This window comes from Haliotis rubra, unplaced genomic scaffold (genome assembly GCF_003918875.1).
Source record: "Haliotis rubra isolate DU_JTF1 unplaced genomic scaffold, ASM391887v1 Scf627, whole genome shotgun sequence".
In the NCBI taxonomy this organism is placed as follows: Eukaryota; Metazoa; Mollusca; class Gastropoda; order Lepetellida; family Haliotidae; genus Haliotis; species Haliotis rubra.
This window is the reverse complement of record NW_025767332.1, coordinates 264,091-291,959: the sequence shown is the minus strand read 5'-3', so window position 1 is coordinate 291,959 and position 27,869 is coordinate 264,091. Positions and strand designations below refer to the sequence as shown.

At 41.5% G+C, this 27,869-nt stretch overlaps 1 protein-coding gene across 1 annotated transcript; it reads right to left on the bottom strand.

Annotated features, from left to right (window-relative positions):
- Positions 1-1,483: 1,483 nt before the first annotated feature.
- Positions 1,484-20,848, bottom strand: LOC124256401 (kielin/chordin-like protein). Its single transcript, XM_046690411.1, has 4 exons — positions 20,718-20,848; positions 17,850-17,999; positions 8,253-8,408; positions 1,484-1,792 (listed from the first exon to the last, which is right to left on the bottom strand). Exons 1-4 carry the CDS (start codon positions 20,761-20,763, stop codon positions 1,617-1,619), a joined length of 528 nt encoding a protein of 175 aa, XP_046546367.1. The 5' UTR covers positions 20,764-20,848; the 3' UTR covers positions 1,484-1,616.
- Positions 20,849-27,869: the final 7,021 nt, after the last annotated feature.

Sequence of the window (27,869 nt, the reverse complement as noted above, 5' to 3'; positions counted from 1 at the left end):
CAACAGGCGGCCCCCTGTGCAGCTCTCAGACGGTGGACTCAGTTTAGCTCCAACAGGCGGCCCCCTGTGCAACTCTAGCACGGTGGATTCAGTTTAGCTCCAACAGGTGTCTCCCTGTGCAGCTCTAAGACGGTAGACTCGGGTAGCTCTAAGACGGTGGACTCAGTTTAGCTCTAAGACGGTAGACTCAGTTTAGCTCTAAGACGGTAGACTCAGTTTAGCTCTAAGACGGTAGACTCAGTTTAGCTCTAAGACGGTACATTCAGTTTAGCTCCAACAGGCGGATCCCTGTGCAGCTCTAAGACGGGCCTGACACGAAATGTTCCTGCCACGTGACAATAATCATCAATAATCATAATCGGGTAGAGTATAAGGTTTGCAACCTGTGTCAACGATCCTGAGCTACCCTCAGGACATAAACACAAGTTAATGAGGGCCGGGTAGTAGCCCATGGCCAGTGGCCAAAGCGTTCGCTCGCCAGGCTGAAATACGAGTTGAGTACAACGTGACCCTTCGCGATATGGCTGGGACATTGCTAAAAGCGAAGTTAAACCATGGTTTAAACATTCATTGTGTCTATGTCACCAATGACTTTACGTTGTGCATGTTCCTCCTCTATCAGTCAATGGTCTTCACAAAAGATGGAAATCACTCCGTATTTATTTTTCGCATGTTGTTCTATACATTGTATTACAGGTTACTCAGGCAAGAGCGTCCAGCTAGGTTCCGATCCACAAAGCGTTCGTGACGTTACGACCTGTCGTAACTCTATTGTTTATCATATGCTTACGTTTGTCGTAGCAGTGTGGATCGGGATCCTGCAGCTTGTAGTGAGTGAGTGAGTATAGTTTTACGCCGCACTCAGCAATATTCCAGCTATATGGCGGCGGTTCGAAATAATCGAGTCTGGACCAGACAATCCAGTGATCAAAAGCATGAGCATCGATCTGCGCAATTGGGAACCGATGACATGTGTCAACCAAGTCAGCGAGCCTGACCACCCGATCCCGTTAGTTGCCTCTTACGACAAGCATAGTCGCATGCAAGCATGTGTTGCTGAAGACCTATTCTACCCCCCTGCAGCTTATAAGAAAACCCCAGATGGGTACAATGTGTGAAACCCATTTCTGGTGTCCCCCGCCGTGATGTTGCTGGAATATTGCTAAAAGCGGCGTAAAACCAAACTCAGTCAGTCAGTCAGTCAGTCAGGCAGTATAAGAAAACCCGACTTCGATACGGGTAGTGGGTACTCTCTGGTTGTGGGAAGATGGCGTAATGGATTCCACATGTTGGACATCAGTGAGTGAGTTTAGTGTTACGCCGCGTTTAGCAATATTCCAACAATACCACCAGAAATGGGCCTCACACATTGTATCCATGCGGGGAACTCGGGTCTTAGGCATGAAGAGCTAACGCTTTCACCAATACCAATACCACGTTTTTTTTACAAAGAAACAGAATATTGACAATGAACTGATCTGAGTAGGGTTAGAACAACTTTAAACATCAGTGGTGGGAGATATCGACATGATTAAAGAGATTCTATGATCAAGCGAAACCTAAACGTAATGATTCAGTAGTTGGTGATGTGTCAGAGCTTCTGACTTGTGTAATATTCAGCCAATCAGCGTGCACTTGGTCATGGTGCACACTGGGAAGGTAGCATAGTTTCCGGGCATGACGCAGATGCAGGTGTTACAACCGTTGTCGGCGAGGAAGTGCGCGCCGTAGTGGTAGTAGACGTTCTTGTAGGGGCAGTCCATGAATTCACCGCCATTGTCTTTAGGTTTATCTGTAACATAAAAATACAGGTGTTACAATTTTTTAAAACCCAGCAACCACAAAAATCAAATGTGAAATAAGTATATCTGCAGCCTTATTTTCAGTTAAAGGTTAATTTCATGGGCTTATTTTGTTACCTTCAGTTGCAGTGTTGCAACCCTTGGGAGAGACCCTTCGGTTGATAATCTTGGGCACGATAAGGGTTCGAGTTTATAATGAATTGTGTGAGTGAGTTTGGATTTACGCCGCCTTTAGCTATATTCCAGCAATATAATGGCGGGGGACACCAGAAATGGGCTTCACACATTGTACCCATGTGGGAAATCGAACCCGGGTCTTCAGCGTGTCGAGCGAACGCTTTCACAACCAGGCTACCCCGCCGCCCCCATAATGAATTGAGCGAAATATAACAGTTGTTTGTTTAAATTCGGCGAGTGAGTCAGAGAAAAAATCACAGTAAATCTCCCGAAGTATAGGGATGACAGCGTACAGTTGGTGTACTATCACCGCAGATCTCACACAGCATACGGAGCTGACGTCACGCTGTGGACGCCGTGGACCGTGACGTCACATTTCACTTCCTGTTCGTTGGTTTCCGCGTCACTCGACACACTACGGTAGCAGTTTCCGGATACAGTTGTTGAGAGAATGCAGTGATAACAAGCTTAGCACAATGGGAATATATCGACGCTATATTGCTGAGAAAATAATTTCTGCAACGTTAAAGCGTTAGAAACCACAGCTGTATCTTTTTCTTGACATTTTCTTTGCGACTGGTTCAGTATTCTACCATTGTTAGGCTGGATTCGCACAACCAGCATTGTGTTATGCGTAACTTAATGCTTTGTGCCAAAATGCGCACGCACACATCCATTATTTTGTTTATTGACAAACACACTGAAACTGAAAATTCCATGAACTTCGTACCAACCCGTTGATATACGATGTTGCATTTGTTTTAGCTGGAAACATGTGAAACCGTGCGAAGATTTCTAGTGCTGTGAATTCCCGTATAAATCTTTTATATCCATCGATCTAATACACGAAAGTGTTGTATACATGTGGCTATAAAAAGTAATATTTTACCTTAGTAAAACATATTTTGATACGTACGCTAGTTACGAGTGACCTCCCTTTCCATGGTCACGCTAGTTTTATTAGAGTTACCTCCCTTTCGCATTTCACTCCCGTTGGTTTCCCGTCGTCCAGCGTTTGCTCTTTTGTCAGTGATTTCACAAACATTTACAAACTAATTTAATCAGAGATCTCTTAGAATCTATTTTACCCATGGTGTCTGTTGGGTACTACTGATCTTCAGTGGGTACTCAAATATTCCGATAACTACCCTATTTTCAACTGTGGGTATTTTCTATGTGAGTAGTTTAAAATGTTATTAAAAAAAATAACTATAGCCAATCGTTTGTACCTCAGACATTAACATGGTCATATTTTAAAGAGAAATATATATACTGTGAAGTTTTAAGTTACTTTATTATTTGACTTGTGCAGTGACCGCATTAAACTACTAACATGTTGGCATGATAATCTACCCGATCCATCCGTAACAGTTAGTTACTTTCTGTTACGCACTTGTATTTAACCGGTAAGTGAGGACACGCAAGTCATCAACTAACCCAAACGTTGTAATTTCCTTTGCGTATTTGGGACGCTACATATTTCAGTGCGCATTTTGGAAATTTCAATGGGTATTTTACGCAGATACGCAGCTTATCTAGACTTCTGATTTGATGACGGATCAGCTTGCCTGAATGTTATTACTTCTGGACCTAAATCATTGTGTGCTGAAGATCACGCCATGGCGTATTTCCCATTCGTGCATTTCGCTTCCTCATAATGTAATAGTCGAGTGGATAATTTTCGTCAGGGTCCCGTTTCACAAAGCTCTCGTAAGCCTAAGATCTCGTAACATTTCTCGCAGCATTCGTACCTCCTGTACCGTAACATTGACTTACGATAGTCGTAGTGCTATGAGAGCTTTGTGAAACGGGGCCCATCTGTTGACACAAATTCCGATGTCAGTGACCGGTTTCGACAGCTTTTACTGCAGCATGATTGTGCTCTTACCCAAAGGTAATTTATGACACGTTGAGGCAAAATGTAAACAAATCAGTTAAACTGGGTCCCTTGTTGGAATGCGCCCTGTCTACAAGTCAGGTTATTTTGGCGTACGTTAGGTTTAGCTACGACAGAATTATGCCTGAAGTCAACCTGTTACTAGACACCATATAATAGATTCTTATATGGTCTCTGCTCTTACGTTAATAAGTTCTTCCACCGACAACTTACGCCGAGGTTTGCCGATTGTTGTCGAGCATCAGGTGTCTTTCGACGGCATGTTTTAGTCAGTCTAACGCCAACATGAAGTAATGCAGGCGAGAGGCACGATCCCATGAATATTGGATCTGAAGTCTCACTACTGTTAAACACAGATCTGGGGAAATCCCATGACAGATCACGTCAGAACAGTATTTGGCGAACTGACAGGAAGTCGACATTAGCCAATCAGAAACCAGCTTTATCCAGCTTTAGGACACGAGTTTCAGAATGGCGACTCCAATCCAGACTTGGCTTTGGAAAAAAAATCGATTCCAAGTTTTGAAATGAAGCAAATCAAGATTTCTTCTGATTTTTAAACTCCCTTCTTACTGGGGGCTCCTTTCCAGTGTTTCTATATTATTTTTATATTCAGAGATTAAGCGTGAATCTAGGTATCGATTGATTGTATGGCCGTACTTTCAACCAGGGTTCCGTTCCTCAAAGCGATCGTAGCGCTACGACTGTCGTAAGTCTATGTTAAAGTATGGGAGTTATGATCATCATAGCGCTACGACTGTTGTAAGTCTATGTTAAAGTATGGGAGTTATGATCATCATAGCGCTACGACTGTCGTAAGTCTATGTTAAAGTGTGGGAGTTATGATCATCATAGCGCCACGACTGTTGTAAGTCTATGTTAAAGTGTGGGAGTTACGATCATCATAGCGCCACGACTGTTGTACGTCTATGTTAAAGTATGGGAGTTACGATCGTCTTAGCGCTACGACTGTCGTAAGTCTATGTTAAAGTATGGGAGTTATGATCATCATAGCGCTACGACTGTTGTAAGTCTATGTTAAAGTATGGGAGTTACGATCGTCTTAGCGCTACGACTGTCGTAAGTCTATGTTAAAGTATTGGAGTTACGATCGTAGCGCTACGACTGTCGTAAGTCTATGTTAAAGTGTGGGAGTTACGATCATCATAGTGCCACGACTGTTGTACGTCTATGTTAAAGTATGGGAGTTACGATCGTCTTAGCGCTACGACTGTCGTAAGTCTATGTTAAAGTATGGGAGTTATGATCATCATAGCGCTACGACTGTTGTAAGTCTATGTTAAAGTATGGGAGTTACGATCGTCTTAGCGCTACGACTGTCGTAAGTCTATGTTAAAGTATGGGAGTTACGATCATCATAGCGCTACGACTGTCGTAAGTCTATGTTAAAGTATGGAAGTTACGTCTTATAGATGTTGTACGTCTATGTTAAACTGTCGTAAGTCCATGTTATGGGAGTTACGATCGTCTTAGCGCTACGACTGTCGTAAGTCTATGTTAAAGTATGGGAGTTATGATCATCATAGCGCTACGACTGTTGTAAGTCTATGTTAAAGTATGGGAGTTACGATCGTCTTAGCGCTACAACTGTCGTAAGTCTATGTTAAAGTATGGGAGTTATGATCATCATAGCGCTACGACTGTTGTAAGTCTAAGTCATGTTAAAGTATGGAAGTTACGATCGTCTTAGCGCTACGACTGTCGTAAGTCTATGTTAAAGTATGGGAGTTACGATCGTCTTAGCGCTACGACTGTCGTACGTCTATGTTAAAGTATGGGAGTTACGGTCGTCTTAGCGCTACGACTGTCGTAAGTCTATGTTAAAGTATGGGAGTTACGGTCGTCTTAGGGTTACGATCGCTTTGAGGAACGGGGCCCAGCTACGGAAATTCCACTGCGTTTCATGTTTTTATCCCATTGAAGCGAGACGCAGATGCAGTGTGCGAAATAGTTTCCAAATTTTGCCAGCTATACGGGCTAGCTTTGCCTGGAAGTTACTAGCCCACAAAATTATTCACTGGCCCGAAATTTGAATGTAGACACGGGTTTCATCATTAAGCTGCTAATTTGAGGAACATTTTTATCAAGCCATAATCTTGCATGATTTAATAGTGTATTATAACTTCACAAGTCGGGGAGAATGATATGCATGTATTTACCAAATGACCCCATGAAAATTCACTAGGCATTCGGGCCAGTGACTGTGGAGATTTACTGGCCCGACTGGATTTTTTTACTAGCCACGGGCTAGCGGGCCAGTGGCTATTTCGAACACTGCGCAGATGGTGAGTTTGACTGAATCGGTCATAACAACACGTAACTGTCGTTCGGAATTTCCATTGTCAGCAATTTCGAGGTTGGATGATACGAAAACATGATCCGATTGTCACTTCCCCGATCAAGTAAGCGATGCTCTGATTGGTCGACTGAACGGTCGCTAGCGAATATGTCCTCGTATCTGTTCCGCTGTAGCGGGAATTACGGTCAATGGCGTATCAGAGAAATTGTGATTCATTTCCCATTTTACGTCAGTTGGCGTATTGCATGGCATACTACGTCACTTCCTCTGTGTAACCTTTGGTGACGTCATAGCACTGTATCACATAATGGAATGTCACTGCACGTAAAACACTAAGGGAAATACGTATACATTTTTATCCCTCTACTACCAAAAAAACAACCGCCATGTAGATATTTGGGGGGTTTTCACAGCGAAAATATGTAAAAAAACTGAAATACTATTAAATATACTAAACCAAACTGTAAAGTCGCCTATAGAATATATCTCTGTAGTGTGAATTGCGCACAGTAGTTCACAAATGCATCTATATAGTTCAGCAGAATTCACAATGACCTCTTTTCAGTATCGGAAAGATAAATCTCCACATTTGATAAAAATAATACTTGTCTCGGAGAATGACTGTTAAACATCCGTAAATTGCGAAACGTACGCTGATTGGTCAGTTTTATGTCCATTGTATGTCCTGTTCAGTCAAGGATGTTCTAAAAATACACTTAGTAGAAAGGAAAACTCTATATGTAATAAGAAAGGAGATCTTGTTCCTTAAATATCAGTGAAGCCTAGTTTTCTGAGAATTGCGTTAATGGTGCCATGCTATTTGAAGGATGTTATTCCATTTTCTTTACCAACAGAGCAATGGTTAACAACTCTATGGTATGAAAATATCAAATATTGAGAAATGCATGTATTATAGTTTAATTAGCAGTGCAATTCATTGTCCTGGTAACCTGTGAAGATCCGGGTTAGAATTGAGCTTCAGTAACTAACGGCTAACGGCATCGGGTGGACGGGTTCGTTGACTTGGTTGACACATGTCATCGTATCCAAATTGCCTAGATCGATGCTGATGCTGTTGATCATTGGATAATCTGGTCCAAACTCGATTGTTGTCAGACCGTTGCCTTATAGCTGGAATATGGCTGAGCGCGGCGTAAAACTAAACTCACTCACTCATCGTATCCCTGTAGATCGATGCTTATTCTGGTGATGACTGGATTGTCTGGTTCAGATTTAATTATTTACAGATCGCCGCCATAGCTGGGTTATTGCTGAGTGTGGCGTTAAACAACAAACAAATAAACATTTACTCACTCACTCTTTGTTCTGGTCTTACAGACGTTACGGTGGTACGGAGGGTACTCGGTTCGCTCGTCATGACATGGTCTGGGTTCTATCCCCACAGTGGCATTACTTGTGAAGACGTGATATCTCTTGCATATTGCGGCATAAAACTATATTCATTCACTGTTTGCAGTTTAAGAAGTGGATGGCAAATCGCGAGGAGTGGTATCGATCGAGTGGATTCAGCCATTACACAATGCCCTGGGTTTGTGTGAAAGGACACGAGTAAATCTGTGAACGCCCATGTCCGGGCTAGTGTTGGATTTGCTGTGTTTGTTTGTTTGTTGCCTAACGCTGGGGTCAGCAATATTCCAGCTATATGGCGGCAGTCTGTAAATAATCGAGTCAGGACCAGACAATCCAGAGATCAACAACATGACCATCGATCTACGCAGTTTTGATACGATGACGTGTCAACCAAGTCAGCGAGCCTGACCACCCGATCCCGTTGGACGCCTCTTACGACAAGAATTGCTGTAGTCTCGGAATTCATCACAAACTGGCACGTTGCCCGGAGTCAGCGTAAGTTCACAAAACAAATAAAATTTACAAATCAACGTGTTTTACGCCGCTTATACAAATATTCCAGCAATATCACGGCGGGGGACACCATAAATGGACTTCGAACCCGGGTCTTCGGCGTGACGAACGAACGCTGTAACCACTAAGCTACCCCATCACCCCTCAAGGCACACAGTAACGCTGGACCTACCGAATCCGGTGTTCTTGCATGGCTTGTACGTGCAGATCATGCCGTTGACGGTGCAGTTGCAGTTGTTGCAGTGGTCCTGCGCCAGCCAGGATTCCCCCACACGGTGAAACTGATATCCATATCGGCACAGGGGATCCCCAGGCTTCCCCAGGAGATCTGAATAACATTCACGAAGTTTCTGAACGGCATTACAAGTGATACACATAGAGGTGAGATTTAATGGATATCAACTTCTTCATTCTGAGGAAAACAACGTTTCGGAGTATAGTCTTACTCCTTCATCAGGTGGATATATGTTACTTACTCCTGTTCGTCAGGTGTTCCTCAAATAAAGAAGCTGACATTCATATATTCTCACCTTTTATTCACGAAGTTCATTTAGAATATATTTGAAAATAGAATAAAGTTATCAAATACATTTTAGGATAATTCGGATATCTGGTAATCCACAAAATAGTTGTAAGCTGTAATGGAAAACCATCTAAATTACATGGTACTGGTACAAATGGTACACGTTACAAGTTTACAGACATTATAATGATAATAATACATGTGACATATAGTATGACCAGAAATTATTGAGAATTTTAGGAATATGTTTAATTGGATTTCTAGTATAAACAACCTTGACCAGCTATCAAGTGCTTGGGTTCATTCAAGAGAGACAACTCCGTTAATCTTTTTTCATTAGTTTGTGAAGAGTTATCCCCCTTTGTTTACTTGCTAGCAGACGACATTTTCAGTGATCCTCAGTATGGATGATTTAGAGAAGAGGAAGTTGATTTTAGAGTATTATAACAAGGACATCAGATCAGCTAAAGTGATTTCAAGTAGAACAGGCATCCCTTTGTCCACTGTTTATCGTGTTTTGAAAAATATTGCAAATGGATATGGCATTGAGCACCAGGGAGGCGCAGGTAGGCCCAGAAAATTGACTGTCGGTGACAGGAGGTGGCTTAGTATTCTTGTTTCTAAAAACAAACGAAGGAGTTTAGAAAACTTAAGGCTGGATATGATTGATAGAGGAACTGTGGCTGTCAGTAAGGAGACAATTAGAACTGAGCTGCATGCAATGGGTTGGCAGAAAAGTCGAGGAATTCCATCACCGATCATGAAACCTGAACAAAAGGAACGGAGGGTGAACTGGTGCTTACAGCATAGAAATTTTAACTGGGACAATGTGATTTTCTCAGATGAAAGTTCTGTGTGGCTGTTTCCTAATACACTGAATTTCTGGACCAAAGAAACTGAAAAACCTTTGTCTCAGCGCCCAAAGTAGGCTACAGTCTGAAATTTAACGTGTGGGGTGGCATATCTGTGTTAGGGGCAACGCCCCTCTGTGTATTTGAAGGGAATATGAACAGTGAGCGGTACACAGATTTTCTCGAGGGACATTTACTTCCATCTGCTCACGTTTTCTATGGAACTTTTTTGATTTTCCAGCAGGACAACGACCCAAAACATCGTTCAAAGCATTCACAGGCCTGGTTTCGGACCCAAAATATGACATTATTAGATTGGCCAAGCTATAGCCCTGACCTAAATCCAATAGAAACTGTTTGGGGATTATGAAGGAAAGTGTCAATAAGAAAAATCTGACAAATATTGCTGAAATGAAAGAAGAGGTGGTCCCATATTGGGACAGCATGGACCACGACTTTCTAACTTCTTTGATCAGTAGTATGCCCCGCCGCATTGAAGCCTGCATTGCTGCCCATGGTGACTTGACAAAATACTAACTGTTCACCTGTCTTTGAATCTGGAGTTATGTTCTGCTAATATTCACATTTAATACGTGTGTAATGAATGCAAAAATAAAAAAATTACAATCTTTAAATTCTCAATAATTTCTGGTTGTACTTGTATTAAGCAATGGGTACAGAGAGAAATTAGATTTCTTGTGAAATTAGGGAATTTTACAGACAAAACGAACAAGTTCCAATATCTTTAACATGCTAAGCCCACACGTTTTATGAAACTAAATTTACGAATCTGTGTAAACGTTCAAACAAACAGAAAGAAATATAGTGGGCTTTTTCCACAGAACAGAAATATATAACATGTAAAACAAAGGTCTTTCGCTGTCGCTATCAATATAGATAACTTATTTGTTATACTGTGATTGAGATTTTTAGAAAATGTATCTTTCAAACTATAACAAGAAACTATAACAAATTCATCCAGTTTCCTATCGTTAATCCAGTCGAGCTAAGGACAATGTGAGTCCAGAGTCCTTGTTTTTTGTTACGTCAACCAGACTGTTATGTAAACATTTTTTACATTAATGCCTTTATCCGATTTGCCGTTATGTCAATAATCTAATCTTATGAAATGACAGCAGCAAACACGTGTACATTTGTATTGGACAGGTGACTGATTCTTTTTACTTAACTTCACTCGTGAACACCATTCGTAACTACTCGCCTCTTTCCGTGACCTACGCCATCCGGCTTGCCGGAATAACACGAGTAGTTACGCGTCGCCGATATAACTAAATTTGCGGCTATATAACCACCGGTATACGTCCCCAGTTCGTCAAACAAAGTACAGTTATGCCCCATTCTAATTCAACTCGTTTTACGCTGGGTTTTTTTCATGAAAGAAATTCATTATTTAAACAAGGTCAAAGTTCGTCTAGGTCAAAGGTTATCATATCACTCCCTGAACTTACACCATCGCCAGAAAGTAGTTCCCTATTCAAACTTCATCACGTTTATTATGTGCACACTGTCCAAATCTGACAATGATGAATAAATCATAGTATTATAGATAAAATGGACGGAATTATGATGAAACCACTCTCTAGTTATCAGAAATGAGCGGCCCGATGATTCCTCAACTACGGTACACTATCTGTTCTGTTGTGAAATGACCTCATAGCAGGTGACGTCACGCTCCATAATGACGCCATAATCTTGTTTCATAATCTAACAGTGTTAAGTCAACAGCCCGTTGCAAGTAAGTTGTTTGAACTTAAAATTAAATTTATGATACTGTTTGATCTTGTTTTAACACACATTCCACCCATTTTAGCTGGATAGGGGAGTAAATTGGCCAAGGACTTTTGCAAATGACAGTGCCCTGAAAAACAGCATTACCCCAATTGTGTAGGAATACATTTAAAGGTTTTGGTGAATCGGTTTTCAAATTGCGACCGTATATTCTGATTATACGGTCGGAAATTTATAGCATTGACCAATCAGAACTCGTGTTACATACTAAGTTGAATTGTATTGGACAGGTGACTGATTCTTTTTACTTACATTCACTCGTGAACACCATTTGTAGCTACTCGCCTCTTTCCGTGACCTACGCCATCCAGCTTGCCGGAATGACACGAGTAGTTACGAATGTCGTGAACACCTGTATTCCACAATATCTGGTTCAAACTGAATTGTCTGTCATTCTGTCAAGATACGTCTAATTGAAGTTCTTAACAACAACTTTATTGTCAATTTTGTAGGAAAAATATGTCTGTAATAACTTTAAACGACATAAACGGGGCGACAGTCATCCACCCATCATTATCAAAGGGAATTGTCAAAAATAAGAATGATGCAGTGAAATGCGGATTAATGAACGTCCGGATTCGGACTGGGCTTCTGTCTACGCAGCGAGCAGGAGCAGTGGAGCCAGTTTAAACGTTCCCAATCGGATCGGTTTCTGAGGTTTCACAAAAAAGCCCGGGCTTATACATGATTGGCGCTTAAAAGATTGGGGAAGCCCTCAATACTATCTACATATAAAGCTTTGCAACCGATCGGTCTTACACGAAAATATTGGCTCGCTACGCGACTGTTGACCGATAAGCAGTGATCCATGGTTCATAAGTCCGGCACCACACAGCCTGAAGGGGTTCTATGGTAAATTAGACAAAATGTTTCTTGAGGAGTTAAAGGCGCATTTATTATTAAAGTTCTGCCCGGAGGTTCCGCGTATTAAACTCTTTGTTCCCAGCGTTTAATTGCAAAGGTAGTTCCGTACATAAGTACTGCCCTGCGTGTATTCGAGGAAATACGGTACGTGGATCGGGTGACCTGACGTGGATTGTGGCTAGAATATCAATCACCAGAGTTTCTGGTCCAGCCTCGAGCATTTACAAACAGACTCGTTTCAGAGCTGATAATTAATCAATCGTTCGTTCAATTGTGGGAAATATAAAGGAGATGTTCAGCTGCATTGTTTTCATATGGCGAGTAAGTAAATAAATAAATTGCATTTATTTATGATTTTAAACATGAATTATACGGTTAATGGACTGTATAGAGTCTACAGTCTCGTCAAGGTTCACTCGACAGTCAGCGGTTCGTTACGCTTTTACAAATAGCCCAGAACTGTATGACTCATGGTTGTATATAATACAGTTCAACATACTTGAAATTCCACACGCAGGTCTCAGTACTTAAGCCTTTCTTAACCGCCCTAGCTAGTATGCAGTAACTATAGACCATTAAAGCAGGCCTTATTCTATACGTGACACAGTAGACGTGCGGGGTGGTGATCTCGACCCAGAGAGGTTCTGCGAGTGTGGGATTGGGTGAGGTTAGAGGGGTTGTCGGGTGCGTGTGTAGGTGGTTGGATACGGGGTGGGGTGATATACACTTTACACCCAACACTTTCAAGGTGATATACAACATATATCACAGAATATAAGAAATGTATACATGTTGCACAATAGAGTATCGGGTGATAAACATGTTACACCACTGCGCAAAAGGGTGATACACTTGTAACACCACTGCATATCAGGATGATGTAAATGTTACACCACAGCGGATCAGGATGATATAAATGTTACACACCAGAGTACCAGGGTGATATACATGTTACACCACAACGCATCAGAGTGACATACATGTTACACCACATCGCATCAGGATGATATACATGTTACACCACATCGCATCAGAGTGATACACATTTTACACCAAAGCGCATCAGGGTGACATACGTTACACCACAGCGCATCAGGATGATATACATGTTACACCACAGCGCATCAGGGTCACATACATGTTACACCACAGCGCATCAGGGTTATATACTTGTTACACCACAGCGCATCAGGATGATATACACGTTACACCACAGCGCATCAGGATGATATACATGTTACACCACAGCGCATCAGGGTCACATACATGTTACACCACAGCGCATCAGGATTATATACATGTTACACCACAGCGCATCAGGATGATATACATGTTACACCACAGCACATTAGGATCATATAAATATTACACCACACCACATCAGGATCATATACATGTCACACCACAGCGCATCAGGGTGATATACATGTTACACCACAGCGCATCAGGGTGATATACATGTTACACCACAGCGCATCAGGATGATATACATGTTACACCACAGCACATCAGGATGATATACATGTTATACATCAGGATGATTACACCACAGCGCATCAGGATGATATACATGTTACACCACAGCGCATCAGGATGATATACATGTTACACCACAGCGCATCAGGATGATATACATGTTACACCACAGCGCATCAGGATGATATACATGTTACACCACAGCGCATCAGGATGATATACATGTTACACCACAGCGCATCAGGATGATATACATAGTTACACCACAGCGCATCAGGATGATATACATGTTACACCACAGCGCATCAGGATGATATACATGTTACACCACAGCGCATCAGGATGATATACATGTTACACCACAGCGCATCAGGGTGATATACATGTTACACCACAGCGCATCAGGATGATATACATGTTACACCACAGCGCATCAGGATGATATACATGTTACATGTTACACCACAGCGCATCAGGATGATGTTACACCACAGCGCATCAGGGTGATATACATGTTAGACCACAGCGCATCAGGATGATACATGTTACACCACAGCGCATCAGGGTGATATACATGTTACACCACAGCACATCAGGGTGATATACATGTTACACCACAGCACATCAGGATGATATACATGTTACACCACAGCGCATCAGGATGATATACATGTTACACCACAGCGCATCAGGATGATATACATGTTATACATGTTACACCACAGCGCATCAGGATGATATACATGTTACACCACAGCATCAGGATGATATACATGTTACACCACAGCGCATCAGGGATGATATACATGTTAGACCACAGCGCATCAGGATGATATACATGTTACACCACAGCGCATCAGGATGATATACATGTTAGACCACAGCGCATCAGGGTTATATACATGTTACACCACAGCGCATCAGGATGATATACATGTTACACCACAGCGCATCAGGATGATATACATGTTACACCACAGCACATCAGGATGATATACATGTTACACCACAGCGGATCAGGATGATATACATGTTACACCACAACACATCAGGATGATATACATGTTACACCACACCACATCAGGGTGCTTATACATGTTAGACCACAGCGCATCAGGATGATATACATGTTACACCACAACACATCAGGGTGATATACATGTTACACCACAGCGCATTAGGGTGATATACATGTTACGCCTCAGTATCGAGATGATATACAATTTATAACCAACAGTAAGAGGGCGATACACTTGTAACATAACCGAGTACCATGGTGATATACGAAAAAGGCATACACGTGATACAGAGTCACGTTGCACACTTTTAACAATATTACCAATGTGTGGAGAGACCTGACATTTCGGGCTATAAGTCAGTAATCGATCAATACTGACACGTGACTACGCAGTAAGTGTTCCCATCAAAAGTCACATTGCTGTTAACGGTCATTCTTGGAAGGACGACAAGAAAAGAAAAGTAGGCCACACAACCGCCAGGGTCATGATACAGTTGCTTACAAACTCTGACGTATGATAGATACGTCGAAGTACCTCTGTCACATGGGGAACCTACGTCCGTAATACATGGTACAAGTGTTATCAGGTGATACACCGCTGTGCTACAGATACACGGTACCCCACTGCTGTGATGCATGATACACTCACTGATATGATACACCAGCCGTCAGCTGAAACACACCACCCACACCGTTAAGTGTACTACAGCAACAGAACGTAACAACGTTAGTGTAGTACACGAGTACTACAACAAACACGTCACAACCGACTGTAACGTGACACAAACACGTCACAACCTACTGTAACGTGACACAAACACGTCACAACCTACTGTAACGTGACACACACGTCACAACCTACTGTAACGTGACACAAACACATCACAACCTACTGTAACGTGACACAAACACTTCACAACCAACTGTAACGTGACACAAACACGTCACAACCTACTGTAACGTGACACACACACGTCACAACCTACTGTAACGTGACACAAACATCACACGGCCACAAAGCTACAACCTGACTGTAACGTGACACAAACACGTCACAACCTACTGTAACGTGACACAAACACGTCACAACCTACTGTAACGTGACACAAACACGTCACAACCAACTGTAACGTGACACGAAACACGTCACAACCACTGTAACGTGACACACACACGTACGTCACAACCACTGTAACGTGACACAAACACGTCACAACCTACTGTAACGTGACACAAACACGTCACAACCTACTGTAACGTGACACACACACGTCACAACCTACTGTAACGTGACACACACAACCAACGTCACAACCTACTGTAACGTGACACACACACGTCACAACCTACTGTAACGTGACACACACACGTCACAACCAACTGTAACGTTACACAAACACGTCACAACCTACTGTAACATTACAGAAACACGTCACAACCTACTGTAACGTGACACAAAGACGTCACAACCTACTGTAACGTGACACAAACACATCACAAGCTACCGTAACGTGACACAAACACGTCACAACCCACTGTAGCAAACACGTCACAACCTACTGCAACGTGAGACAAACACGTCACAACCTACTGTAACGTGAAGCACAACCATGACACGCCGTGACCGAACGTGGAATACTCCTCAAAGCGGCGACAAACAACTCACTCACACACTGTAATGTATACGCCATCGTCATAAGAGGAGCACCGAAAGATCTACACTGGTTCTGGGTAATTGGGACACGACACAGCGGGGAGGAGAGGCATAACTTCTGTGTTTTCATTGATATATAAATCTTACAGGCGGGACGTTGTTTGATACACGCATTCTTGACGTTGTGTGTTGCAATTGGTTCATTATTTCTCATTGCTGATCAGTTTCAAACAACATATCAGTTTCCAGTCTTTAAACTTGAATACTCAACGTCAGAACTCTTGATACGCCCCCTTTCTAGTACGCAGGTCACATGTTATTTTCAGCATACGCTTGCCAGTCTTAATTTGTTTTCAAGGTCAAGGTCACTCTGAAGTCACATCCTACAGCTTGTTCAGCTTGACCTGAGCTACTCTACATATGCATGACCCGGGAGGTCAAACGGCAGGTCGGGTTAACTTCATTAAATAGGGGAACAGAGAATGTTAAACGGCGACCTGTCCGGACAGGTTGACGATCAACTGACAACGGTACACCCCTTCACAATAATAGACCCAACCAGCTGTGACACGGTCATGCAATTCATTAGTATTCACTTGATCAGGTCAAGCTGAACAAGCTGTAGTTCACTGCGTTCGGTCGGGTTGAAAGATTAAGCGCAGACTCGAGATGGATCATTAGGGGATTAAAAATGCCTGATTGATCATTTTCCGTGCATGAACTTACTGAACGGAATATTTTCCCCAAATATCTTTAAACATATATTTAATTAACTTACGACAAACGAAGATAGATGGAGGCTAATTGTAAACCGAATCTTCACAGTGGTTAGCACAACACATTTATTTGGGGACAGTCGTTCAAGAGTTGAGTCCCTTTGGAAACCAGAAACCTTTGATCGTAAGTTCGAATTCCGGATCGTGATGATATTTCAAGGTTCATTAGCTCCATACCCGTGCTCGTGAGAATTGATCTTCAGTAACCCATGCTTGTCTCAACCCGTGAAGATCCGGGGTAGAATATTGATCTTCAGTAACCCATGCTTGTCTCAACCCGTGAAGATCCGGGTTAGAATATTGATCTTCAGTAACCCATGCTTGTCTCAACCCGTGAAGATCCGGGGTAGAATATTGATCTTCAGTAACCCATGCTTGTCTCAACCCGTGAAGATCCGGGTTAGAATATTGATCTTCAGTAACCCATGCTTGTCATAAGGCGACTAACGGGATCGGGTGGTCAGGGTCGCTGACTTGGTTGACACCTGTCATCGTATCCCAATTGCGCAGATCGATGATCATGCTGTTGATCACTGGATTGTCTTGTCCAGACTCGATTATTTACAGACGACCGCCATAAAACTTCACTCAATCACTCACACCTCAAACTAACAAAACAAAACACCCAAAATGTACATCTCAACTTTTGACATGCAGGGATAACCAGATATGTCATTCTATAAAGACAAAAAAACAACAACACTTGGTATACAGTGTGAGAATAAATTTGCAAATCACTGAAAGTTCAAAATATCCGTCCAAAAAATGGAGTTGCGTATTGACTGGTTGGGCCCTTACTGTTATTGTTGCAGTTGAGATGAGATCCACATTCCGTGCCAAAGTCGGTGCAGTCGCATCCGTTACAGCTGTCGTCGGCCACCCAAGAGTCGCCATGCTCGTACGTCACGCCGTTGTGTGTGCACGTCTTTACTGCAGCGTGCGTCAACACTACGGGAAGAACAGACATATTGGTTTTGACAATGTAGTGGTCAGTTCAAAAGTTCGATTAATATGTCCTTATTTACCATGCAAGGTCCCGTTTCACAAATCTCTCGTAAGCCTAAGATCTCGTAACTTTTCTCGTAGCATTCGTACCTCCTATGTTACTAGGAATGGTACGAGATAAGTTACGAGGCCTTAAGCTTACGAGAGCTTTGTGAAACGGAGCCCAGGCCGATAGGAAAAATCTATTTTGTCGCATGGAAAAGGAAAAGGAATTGTGATTTTTATCCGTATAAACATTCTTAACTGTCCCAATATAAGCGAGTCAATAGAAGTGTTATAACCGTATTTCCTTTATTAAACGCCCTGGGGTAATATTTGCAGCTTTCTTATCTCGTGTTTAGGGGAGACAACAATAGGCACAATTCTTTGGGTGTTTGGGCGCAAATAGTCATCTTATTGGCCAACGTAGCCCTAAAACTATAAAACCAATCAACCATTGGGTGTAAACTAGCCAGCGTTAACTCGAAGCTCGTCGAATGATTTTGGAAATACGGTATTAACATGTAGAAAGGGCCAGCCAGGATTCCAGCTACAGAGAGGCGGTGCGGTCGTCTGTGATTAAAGCGTTGGTCATCACGCCAAAGACCCGGGTTCGATTCGCCACATGGGTACAATGTGTGAAGCTCATTTTGTGTGTCCCCCGCCGTGATATTGCCAAAAGCGGCGTAAACCATATTCACTTCCACTAGCTACAGATCATTAGAAAATGGTGGTTAAACATGACACGAGACAGTTATTCGATCGTGTATACAAGTAATATTGTATCGACCTAGTAACGTTTTGATAGCGTTTGTTATTTTCTTGTAAAATCCAGTACACAAATGGAAACCTTTCTGCCGACGGTTATTTTAAGGCCATTGTGACACTGATGGAATATCACTTGCAACATAAAACAATATGAAGAGCTGAACACCTAGACGAAGATCGCGAGTAAATATTGTTTTATCTTCATCATGGCGACCCGTACGAAGAAGCATATGTGAATAAACCGGTGGTTGATATAAAGAGCAACGCCCCAGATTCTTGGGGTACGATGACTCACAATCTGCTAGCACTGGTCTTCGTGTCTTTGTGAGCATTAAAGATTATTATCATTTTTTTAGATGACCCCCGACTCGAAATGCTTCACAGTGCAATACATCATGACAAGACTCGAAATGCTTCACAGTGCAATACATCATGACAAGACTCGAAATGCTTCACAGTGCAATACATCATGACAAGACTCGAAATGCTTCACAGTGCAATACATCATGACAAGTGTCATGATTTATTGAACTGTGACGCATTACGAGTCGGGGGTCATCTCAAATGTTTTTGTGATCTTTTATCCTCGCAAAGACACGAGGGCCTGTCTGCTAGGTCAGACCTTTTAACTAACTATCCTGTTTTACGTATCCGGATGTCATCTGATGTCACACCATCCGTACAAACCGAGAAACAGTTATTACTGTCAGTAGGGAATATGAGCAGATATCGCCAACATGCGATATTAGCTATAACCCTTGTCACCATTGAGGATGTTTGCTTGGTATAACAATGCATTATAAATCAGCTCAGTCACGTGACCCTTCTTACAAGACGTTAAGATACCTCCAAGCTAATATCATGGCTTTATGCACCATGTTTGTTTGTTTGTTTGTTGTTTAACGCCGCACTCGTCTACATGGCAGCTGTACAGCGGCAATCTGTAAGTAATCGAGTCTAGATATAGTCACGGTAAAATCTTGTGTTGCCTTTAACATCTTGTTGAAATTACACGTGCCAAAGGAGAACTCTGTTGTTTGACTCATAAGCTTAAAAATCGGATTTTTACTAGAATTGGTAAATACAGGTACATGTATATACAAACTAGTAATATTTCAGAAAAAAGGGACGGTGGGGTAGCCTATTTTTCAAAGCGTTTGCTCGTCACACCGAAGACCTGGGTTCGATTCCCCACATGGGTACAATGTGTGAAGCCCTTTTTTTGGTGTTCCCTGCCATGATATTTCTGGAATATTGCTAAAAGTGGTGTAAATACAATACTCCCTCACTCATATTATGATTCGAGTGAGTATATGTTTTTCTTAAGAGTATACGTTAATCACATATTTGATGATTTTGATGATGAAAATGTGTATATATGTTATATGAATGCTATACAATTTAAAAAAAATATTTGTAACACTTGTAAGGTGCTTATAAAACGGCAAACAATGTCAGAACACATTTCATATTGCTGCTGTGAAAAGTTACTATTCTAATGCATCCTACATGTTACAAATTGTAGCACCCAGAAAGCAATTTAATGCCTGTATAACTTATATTAACATATTTTACAAGTGACCAAGGTGAAGTTTTAACGAACAATATACTACAACAGCAACATCCAATGCGAAACTATCATGCAATGGGACATTTTAAACAGATATTTCCAGTTTGATGACAGTTTTACGAAACGAGCTTTCAGCCAGGCCATGTTATGTACACACGCACGTGATTTTCCTGCAGCTGTAAGGTGTTTATTGCATGTCAGTTTCAAGACGTCCGTTACCCAGGGACTGTTGGGAACATGCCAGGATGTCAGAATAAACACAATGAATCACCAGAGATTTGTATTATTGACTCGGTAGACGATTTGACTGAGGTACTGACATTGTATAATGTTTGTATACATACCGATACAACAACACACCGCCAGGGTCGAGATCGCAAAATCGGCCATTGTTGTCAATGAGAGCTCAGTATTAGATCCTTATCTTTTTATAGAGAGGACCGTGAGAAAACAGCCACGCGATATGTTGTAAATCCCAAGCCGTACCATATGGCACGTTCTTTTATAAATTATAATATACGGGAATTGGTTTAAATTTAACTTGACGTTAAGGAGTATGCTGTAGAAATTGAGAGGCAAGGGTTAGACAGGTTTACAACCCTCTGAAGAGGCAATGAGTAAAACAGTTGATATGAATAAAAAAAAAATGTTCCAGGGGGACAAAAACACCCAATTACACTCTTCATGAAATGGTTTCTTAAACATATTAACGACACTGTTTTCATTTTTCGAACTGGTTGGTTTTTACGTGGTGGCAGGCAAGGAGAGTTGAGCTTTTGGAGTTACCTCCCTTATATTGATATCCTCCGCGGCAGAGTTTCTGCATTGGTTTGTCATTGGCAACCTTGGCTATGATGTCTGTCAGACAACTAATATTAGACCAAGCATTCGTGTAGACAGGAAACATAATTCTCAAACACGGTAAACATTCATTCTATATTAGTCTAACGAGAATAGGTTTATTTTGCTAAACAGACATGTTATTGTGACATTATGGTACATTGCGCTTCCAATAGATCGGACAGAAGACTATTATATTGTCACAATAATTACAGGATGGGGTACTTAATGACGGCATATGACGTCATCACGTTGTAATGTAAGTACCTGTATGACGTCATTGTATTATATACTGAGTTTGAGTAGAGTAATATTTTTTTCTTCAGAGACGGAAAGTTTATATGAACCTGAAGTTATAATATCCCATTGCTAGAACTACTTCAACAAACAAAGTTTTCTGTTCAGCATCTTGTTGGGCAACACAATAAATGGCAATGCAAGCATATATATTTCCCCAAATGCATTTGATCAGCATGCCTTGACACAGTGTGCGAAATAGCCACTGGTCCGTTAGCCCATAGCTAGTAAAAATCCAGTCGGGCCAGTAAATCTCCACAGTCACTGGCCCGACTGGCTGGTGAATTTTCATGGGGTCATTTTGTAACTATATCACTCTCTCCGACTTTATAAGTTATATAATATTACACTTTTAAATCATGCAAGATTATGGCCTGATAAAAATATTCATCATATTAGCAGCTGACCGTTGTATAATCTTTTGCTTAGTTTCTACATTCAGATTTCGGGCTAGTGAATTATTTTGTGGGCTAGTAGCGGCATAACTAGCGCGACTGGCTAGCAAAGTCTGGAAACTATTTGGCACACTGCTTGGGCGGTGACCGGACAAAATCCACCCGGACAAAATCCACCCCAAAATTGCCACCCCGGACAAAATCCACCTTTTCTTAACAAAAAAATGGACAAAATCCACCCTTCTCAAATTGCTATTGTTAAAAGTTTTAGTGTGTCCTGATCTTTGATCAAGTTGTTTTTCTCAAGCATTGTTTTGATAGGATTTACGTTTTCCTAATTGGCTGTTGTTCCTAGATGTTGTTTCAAACATTAAAGGTTTCTCCATTTGTCACATTTTGATCACTACTTAATCCTCTTTCATGTATCATTAAGTAGTCTCACACTTTGATCATTACTGACCGACTGTCTGAGAAAAGACAACGGTCTTGCGTGTACAGCCATCTACAGGTCCGAAAGAGGTCAGCCCCCTAAGAAAAGAACCAGAACAACCACCAAACGTCTCCACGAACTTGGCATCGGATGACCAACCTCGCGCCGATCAGCCGAGTAAGCATTAATTAACGCTGTAACGATGTATCGAACTATCGATGGATTGCAATTGTTGAGTTTCCGATAGCAATTAATCGATGGTAGAAACGAGAAACTATCGAAACATCGAAAGTTTTGTGTGACTATCGATAGTTTTGTAATTGGTAGATAAATGCGCAGCGCAAAATACAGGATGTTTTGGGTGCAGACTTGCAGCTTCATTGTGTTTATGTTTTAACTGTTTACTTAATCTGGGTTTCAAGTTTCTTGTCAGTTATTAAAAGAGACTGAAACTACTTCAACTTGTTCTTATTTCATATAAACTTTGGGGAAATGACTTCAAATGAAAACAATTCAAGGGGAAAAAACTATTGCAATAGTATTGCAATAGTTGATCGCAATAGACTATCGCTATCGCAATAGTTGTTCCCCCCTCAATAGTCAGCCCTTGTAGCCATACTGAGTGAGTGCAACCGTGAGTAACTCCCCTCGCTGTGTTGTTTCAAGTTCACGACACATATCATCGTACCCCGATTGATTAGACCGATGCTCATGCTTTTGATCACTGGATTGTCTGGTCCAGACTCGATTATTTACAGACCGCCGCCATATAGCTGGAATATTGCTGAATACGGCGTAAAACGTGACTCACTCACTCACTCTCTTGTCGCGACTGCCGTGATATTGCTGGAAGATTGCTAAAAGCGGCGTAAAACCATACATCACTCACTCTCTTGGCGCGCCATGTTTGTTTGTAGTTCTTATGTATTCCTGCGCCAGCACCGAGTTTTGACGTTTACTCTAAGACCAAAGGATCGTTTGATGGATCGCTGTTATTATAAGTGCTGATCTTATTCAAACATCGACAATCAATATAACAAAGATAGCTACTGATACAAATTTGGTTGTCTCGATTTTTAAAAAACAACCGAACTATGTTTTATCTGTGTGTCTGAACAAAGAAGTGAACAGTCTTTAGTTTGAATTTTGTTAATCGAATTTTGATATATTAAAATTTGATTAAACGAAATTGGAAGCATATAAGAAAATAGAATATTTCATGTGTCTTGTGAAATATGATGTATCCGTCATCTCGTGGCGTGAAAAACGTGTTATGACTGTTTTACGTCACTCGATGACAGATACATTACATTTCACTAGACACATGAAGTATCATCTATACAATGTAATATAATACTTTGTCTGGGGGAGAATAAAGTTATGGCAGGCAACTCTAAATTACGGACCACGTGCAGGGAGGATATATACTAAATGTTGCTAAACATTCATCAAACATTTTTAATCGTATGTTGGTGGAGAAGATATTTGGCATCATTCCGGGACAAGCCGAATAGCGACCTTGGAGTTTACGGAAAGGGGCGAGTGGTGACGAATGATTTGGCATGTACAGTTGGATTCAGACAGGGGAGGAAGACTCTTGTCCCGATAAAAACATGGGTAAAAGGGATGTCGGAGGTTACAGACTGTCGTGGTGGTATAGGATATGACTCTTTTAGCCCTCTGGAATTGTCAAAATGAATATGGTTTTACGCCGCTTTAGCAATATTCTAGCAAAATCACGAAATGGGCTTCACACATTGTACCCATGTAGGGAATCGAACCCTGGTGACGAGCGGACGCTTTATTCATTAGGCTTCCCAAAAGCCCCTCAGAATTAATAGGTATGAAAATGATGTGACAGAGGCGGACGAGCCGTTTTATTTTGTCTACACCTCCAGACTTTGCACTGCTGAGGTGATGAAATATGTAAGTATGGTTGAAGTAGGCGAAAAGAACAACCTCAGAAAATAAAATGAAAATAAATAAAAACAAACAAACAAAACCTCTCCAGCATAAAAATGCTCCCTGATTTTCCGGAATCAAAGAGAATATGGTATTATGAGATGAATATTTTGCCCTGTATTAGAAGCGTTGTTATCTGTGATCGTGTACAGGTGCAACACGCTACACCCTCTCTGGCCGTAGTCACAAGACACGTCAGCAGATGTCTTGTACTTCTTACATGGCATCAATGTATTGGCTCAGCATAAGGCGGCCTCGTCGCTGTAAAGAGTTGCGTCCCTTGGAACCATGCCTAGTTACGAGATCTTTGGCTGTTGGAAACATAAACCTGATCTGAGGGCTCCACGAAATATAATGCTTTTGGTTGTTCTCCAGGAATAGTTTTATTCGGTTTGACTCAGATTCGAGATAACTGTGATCTTTCGCTAATCTGTTGGGTGTAGTGCGTGTTATACAAGACGTGCATTCGTTTTGTACAACCTTATTTTTACAAATTCGTTTTGTACAACCTTATTTTTACAAATTCCTTTTGTACAACCTTATTTTAACAAATACGTATCCAGCGGATCCCGTCACGAAACCGGCATTCGACAAGCTTATGGCAGTTTGTGGCCTCGTTCATTGTAACAACCGGCATGCAGCATCGGTAACGGACACGTAACGTGATACTGACAACAATCAAACACCGATATGTCGAATTCTGATGTGTCGAACGGTTGTCTGGATGTATACGCTGGGTCCCTGCGTATTCCTTCAGTGATCCTTTTGCGGTTGTGTCGAACTTCAAATAACTCTAAGTTTCAACGTCGTAGCTCCATCTTCGACACACAGTGATGTTTGACTGCATGTATATATGCCTGCATGCAATAATTCCAGGTATTCGGGGGCGGTGGGGTAGCCATGTGGTTAAAGCGTTGGCTCGTCACGCCGAAGACCCGGGTTCGAATCCCCACATGGGTACAATGTGTGAAGCTCATTTCTGGTGTCCCCCACTGTGATGTTGCTGGAGTATTGCTAAAAGCGGCGTAAAACACTAACTCACTCACTCACTCCAGGTATTCGATTCTCGGTATACTGTTGGGCTGTTAAAACGAACCACTATGCAATAGGTGAACAGATAGCGCCGGCTGTGTTGGTGGTCATTTTGAATGCAGTAATGGTTTTCGCAGAAGGGGACACCGATCAGGGTCAAAATTAAAAAGATTAGGTTTTGTAATTAAATGTCCATTCAAACAAAGACTGTCCTAAATTGGCCCCTATCATGCCAGACCCTATGATGACGTACCTCGATGCTCATGTTATTAACCACTGGTTTATCTTTCTTCCACTCGAGTGTTGACATGGTAACGCATACTTTTTGACATGTGGATAAATAAAAGCTTTATTATTTAAATAACATCATATGTACCCAAACGGGGCAAATTCACTGAATATAAATAAAATATTGTCCAAAGTCGCTTCAAGGACAAACAATTCTCTCACCAAGCGAAAATCACATCGGTTAAAAAGGCATAGCAGCGTCTAAACTAGGATCACATTTGAACAAAGAGCATTACATGTCGAAGATATAAAAAGAAACTGATGACTGACTGACTGAGTTTGGTTTTACGCCGCTTTTAGGAATATTCCAGCAACATCACGGCGGGGGACACCAGAAATGGGCTTCACACATTGTACCCTTGTGGGGATTCGAACCCGGGTCTTCAGGGTGACGAGCCAACGTTTTAACCACATGGCTACCCCACCACCCCAGAAACTGATGAACAAATATATCTTGTTTTATTGGAACACCAGAATAGTGCAAATGTGGTAATAAATGTAGGGCAGATACGTTAGACGTGTTCTATAATTGTAACATGCATGGTCCAATACTACAGTGCGTGAGTGCCTGCGTGCGTGCGTGTCTGCGTGTGTGCGTGCGCACATAGGGCATCATTTGTTTAATGTGTGTCACGTAGTCCCCAAATTCTAATCATTGGTCGGTCGGTTGGTCGGGGATTAAATTAAAAATTAATAAAGACAAAATTATCTGAATAATGTTCTTGATTCACATTTTTTGTATTTTATTTTTACAATTTCTCTGTTTCAACTTGTGGCAGCGACTGATTAAAAGATAAACATTCTATATGACGAGGCGGAACGTTTTAGGTTAGAGTCGGCGGTGTTGGAATGAATACAAAAAGGTTTTTGGGGGGTCGGCAATACATTTGGAAGGGTCGGTCGGTCGGTCGATGAGAGAGAGAGAGAGAGAGAGAGAGAGAGAGAGAGAGAGAGAGAGAGAGAGAGAGAGAGAGAGAGAGAGAGAGAGAGAGAGAGAGAGAGAGAGAGAGAGAGAGAGAGAGAGAGAGAGAGAGAGAGAGAGAGAGAGAGAGAGAGAGAGAGAGAGAGAGATTCTATATCAATATGTGTGTGTGTGCATTTATACTATGTCAGTTATATATATGTGAATTATATACGATATGTGCATGTATGTTATTCACCGCATGCTTGTTCTATTATATCATACAATATATTGCTTCACACGCACACTTGACAAATTCAATCCGTGTTATTCGCATTTCAGAACCCTTTACCACAATCCGCTTACGTTGAAAGAAAAATCAATTTCAAGCGTCTCTGGTCTCTGTCACGTCATCAATTTTACTATTCTGTTTATTTCGTCCACGAATGCAACAAGTTTTGCAACAAGTTATAAGCATGCTACAATCAAGTGAGTGAGTGATTTGTGTTTTAAGCCGCTTAATGCAATATTCCAGCAATATAACGGCGAAGGGACACCAGAAATGGGCTTCACACATTGTACCCATGTCGGGAATCGAACACGGGTCTTCGGCGTGACGAGCGAACGCTTTAACCACTAGGCTACCCGACTGCCCTGCTACAATCAAAGGGTAGCACGGAGTGCACGTGTCTGACCAGAGCAATTCTTGCCAACTATTAATATTTGCACCCAATACCCTAGAGTAGCGTCCCATGTAGCGGAGTATCGGATGTTAGAGTCCACCGTTCCTCCAGCAAGATAGCTAAAGAACATAATTTCATGAAATTGGAAGTTAATATAAAATTAGAAATTGACGTAAATCCCACCTATTCCTGTCCTCGTATGACGCTAGTGTGTCTCCCGTTTCATATCAAAGCGAGGCTGAATCGCACAGCACTTAAGAATACTTTAAATGAAAGTGGAACAAAGTGGTAAGGTACGTCCGAATAATTTATGACGATGCGACATGATTAAAATGTCAGAAGTTTCCAGCTTGAAGCTAGTAAGCTATCTCTTTACATTAAATTGACACTAAGAGTAATTTTATGTTGATTCAACTGAACGAGGCATCTTTGATGGCCTGAATTTGCGCGTGCTCCTTATGAATGTGTCTATATCTGTTACTTCTAGCTTTGACCGATTTAAGGAGATGAATCATCGCTGTTGATCTCGTTCCTGGCATACTATATATAGTATGTAAAACAGAGTAGAAATGTTATTTATATAAATACAGTATGTTCTGTGGTTTAAATGCTCATGTTCTTAAATATACTTGTTAGAGTTCGCGATTAACTAATCCGGTTGATAAAGT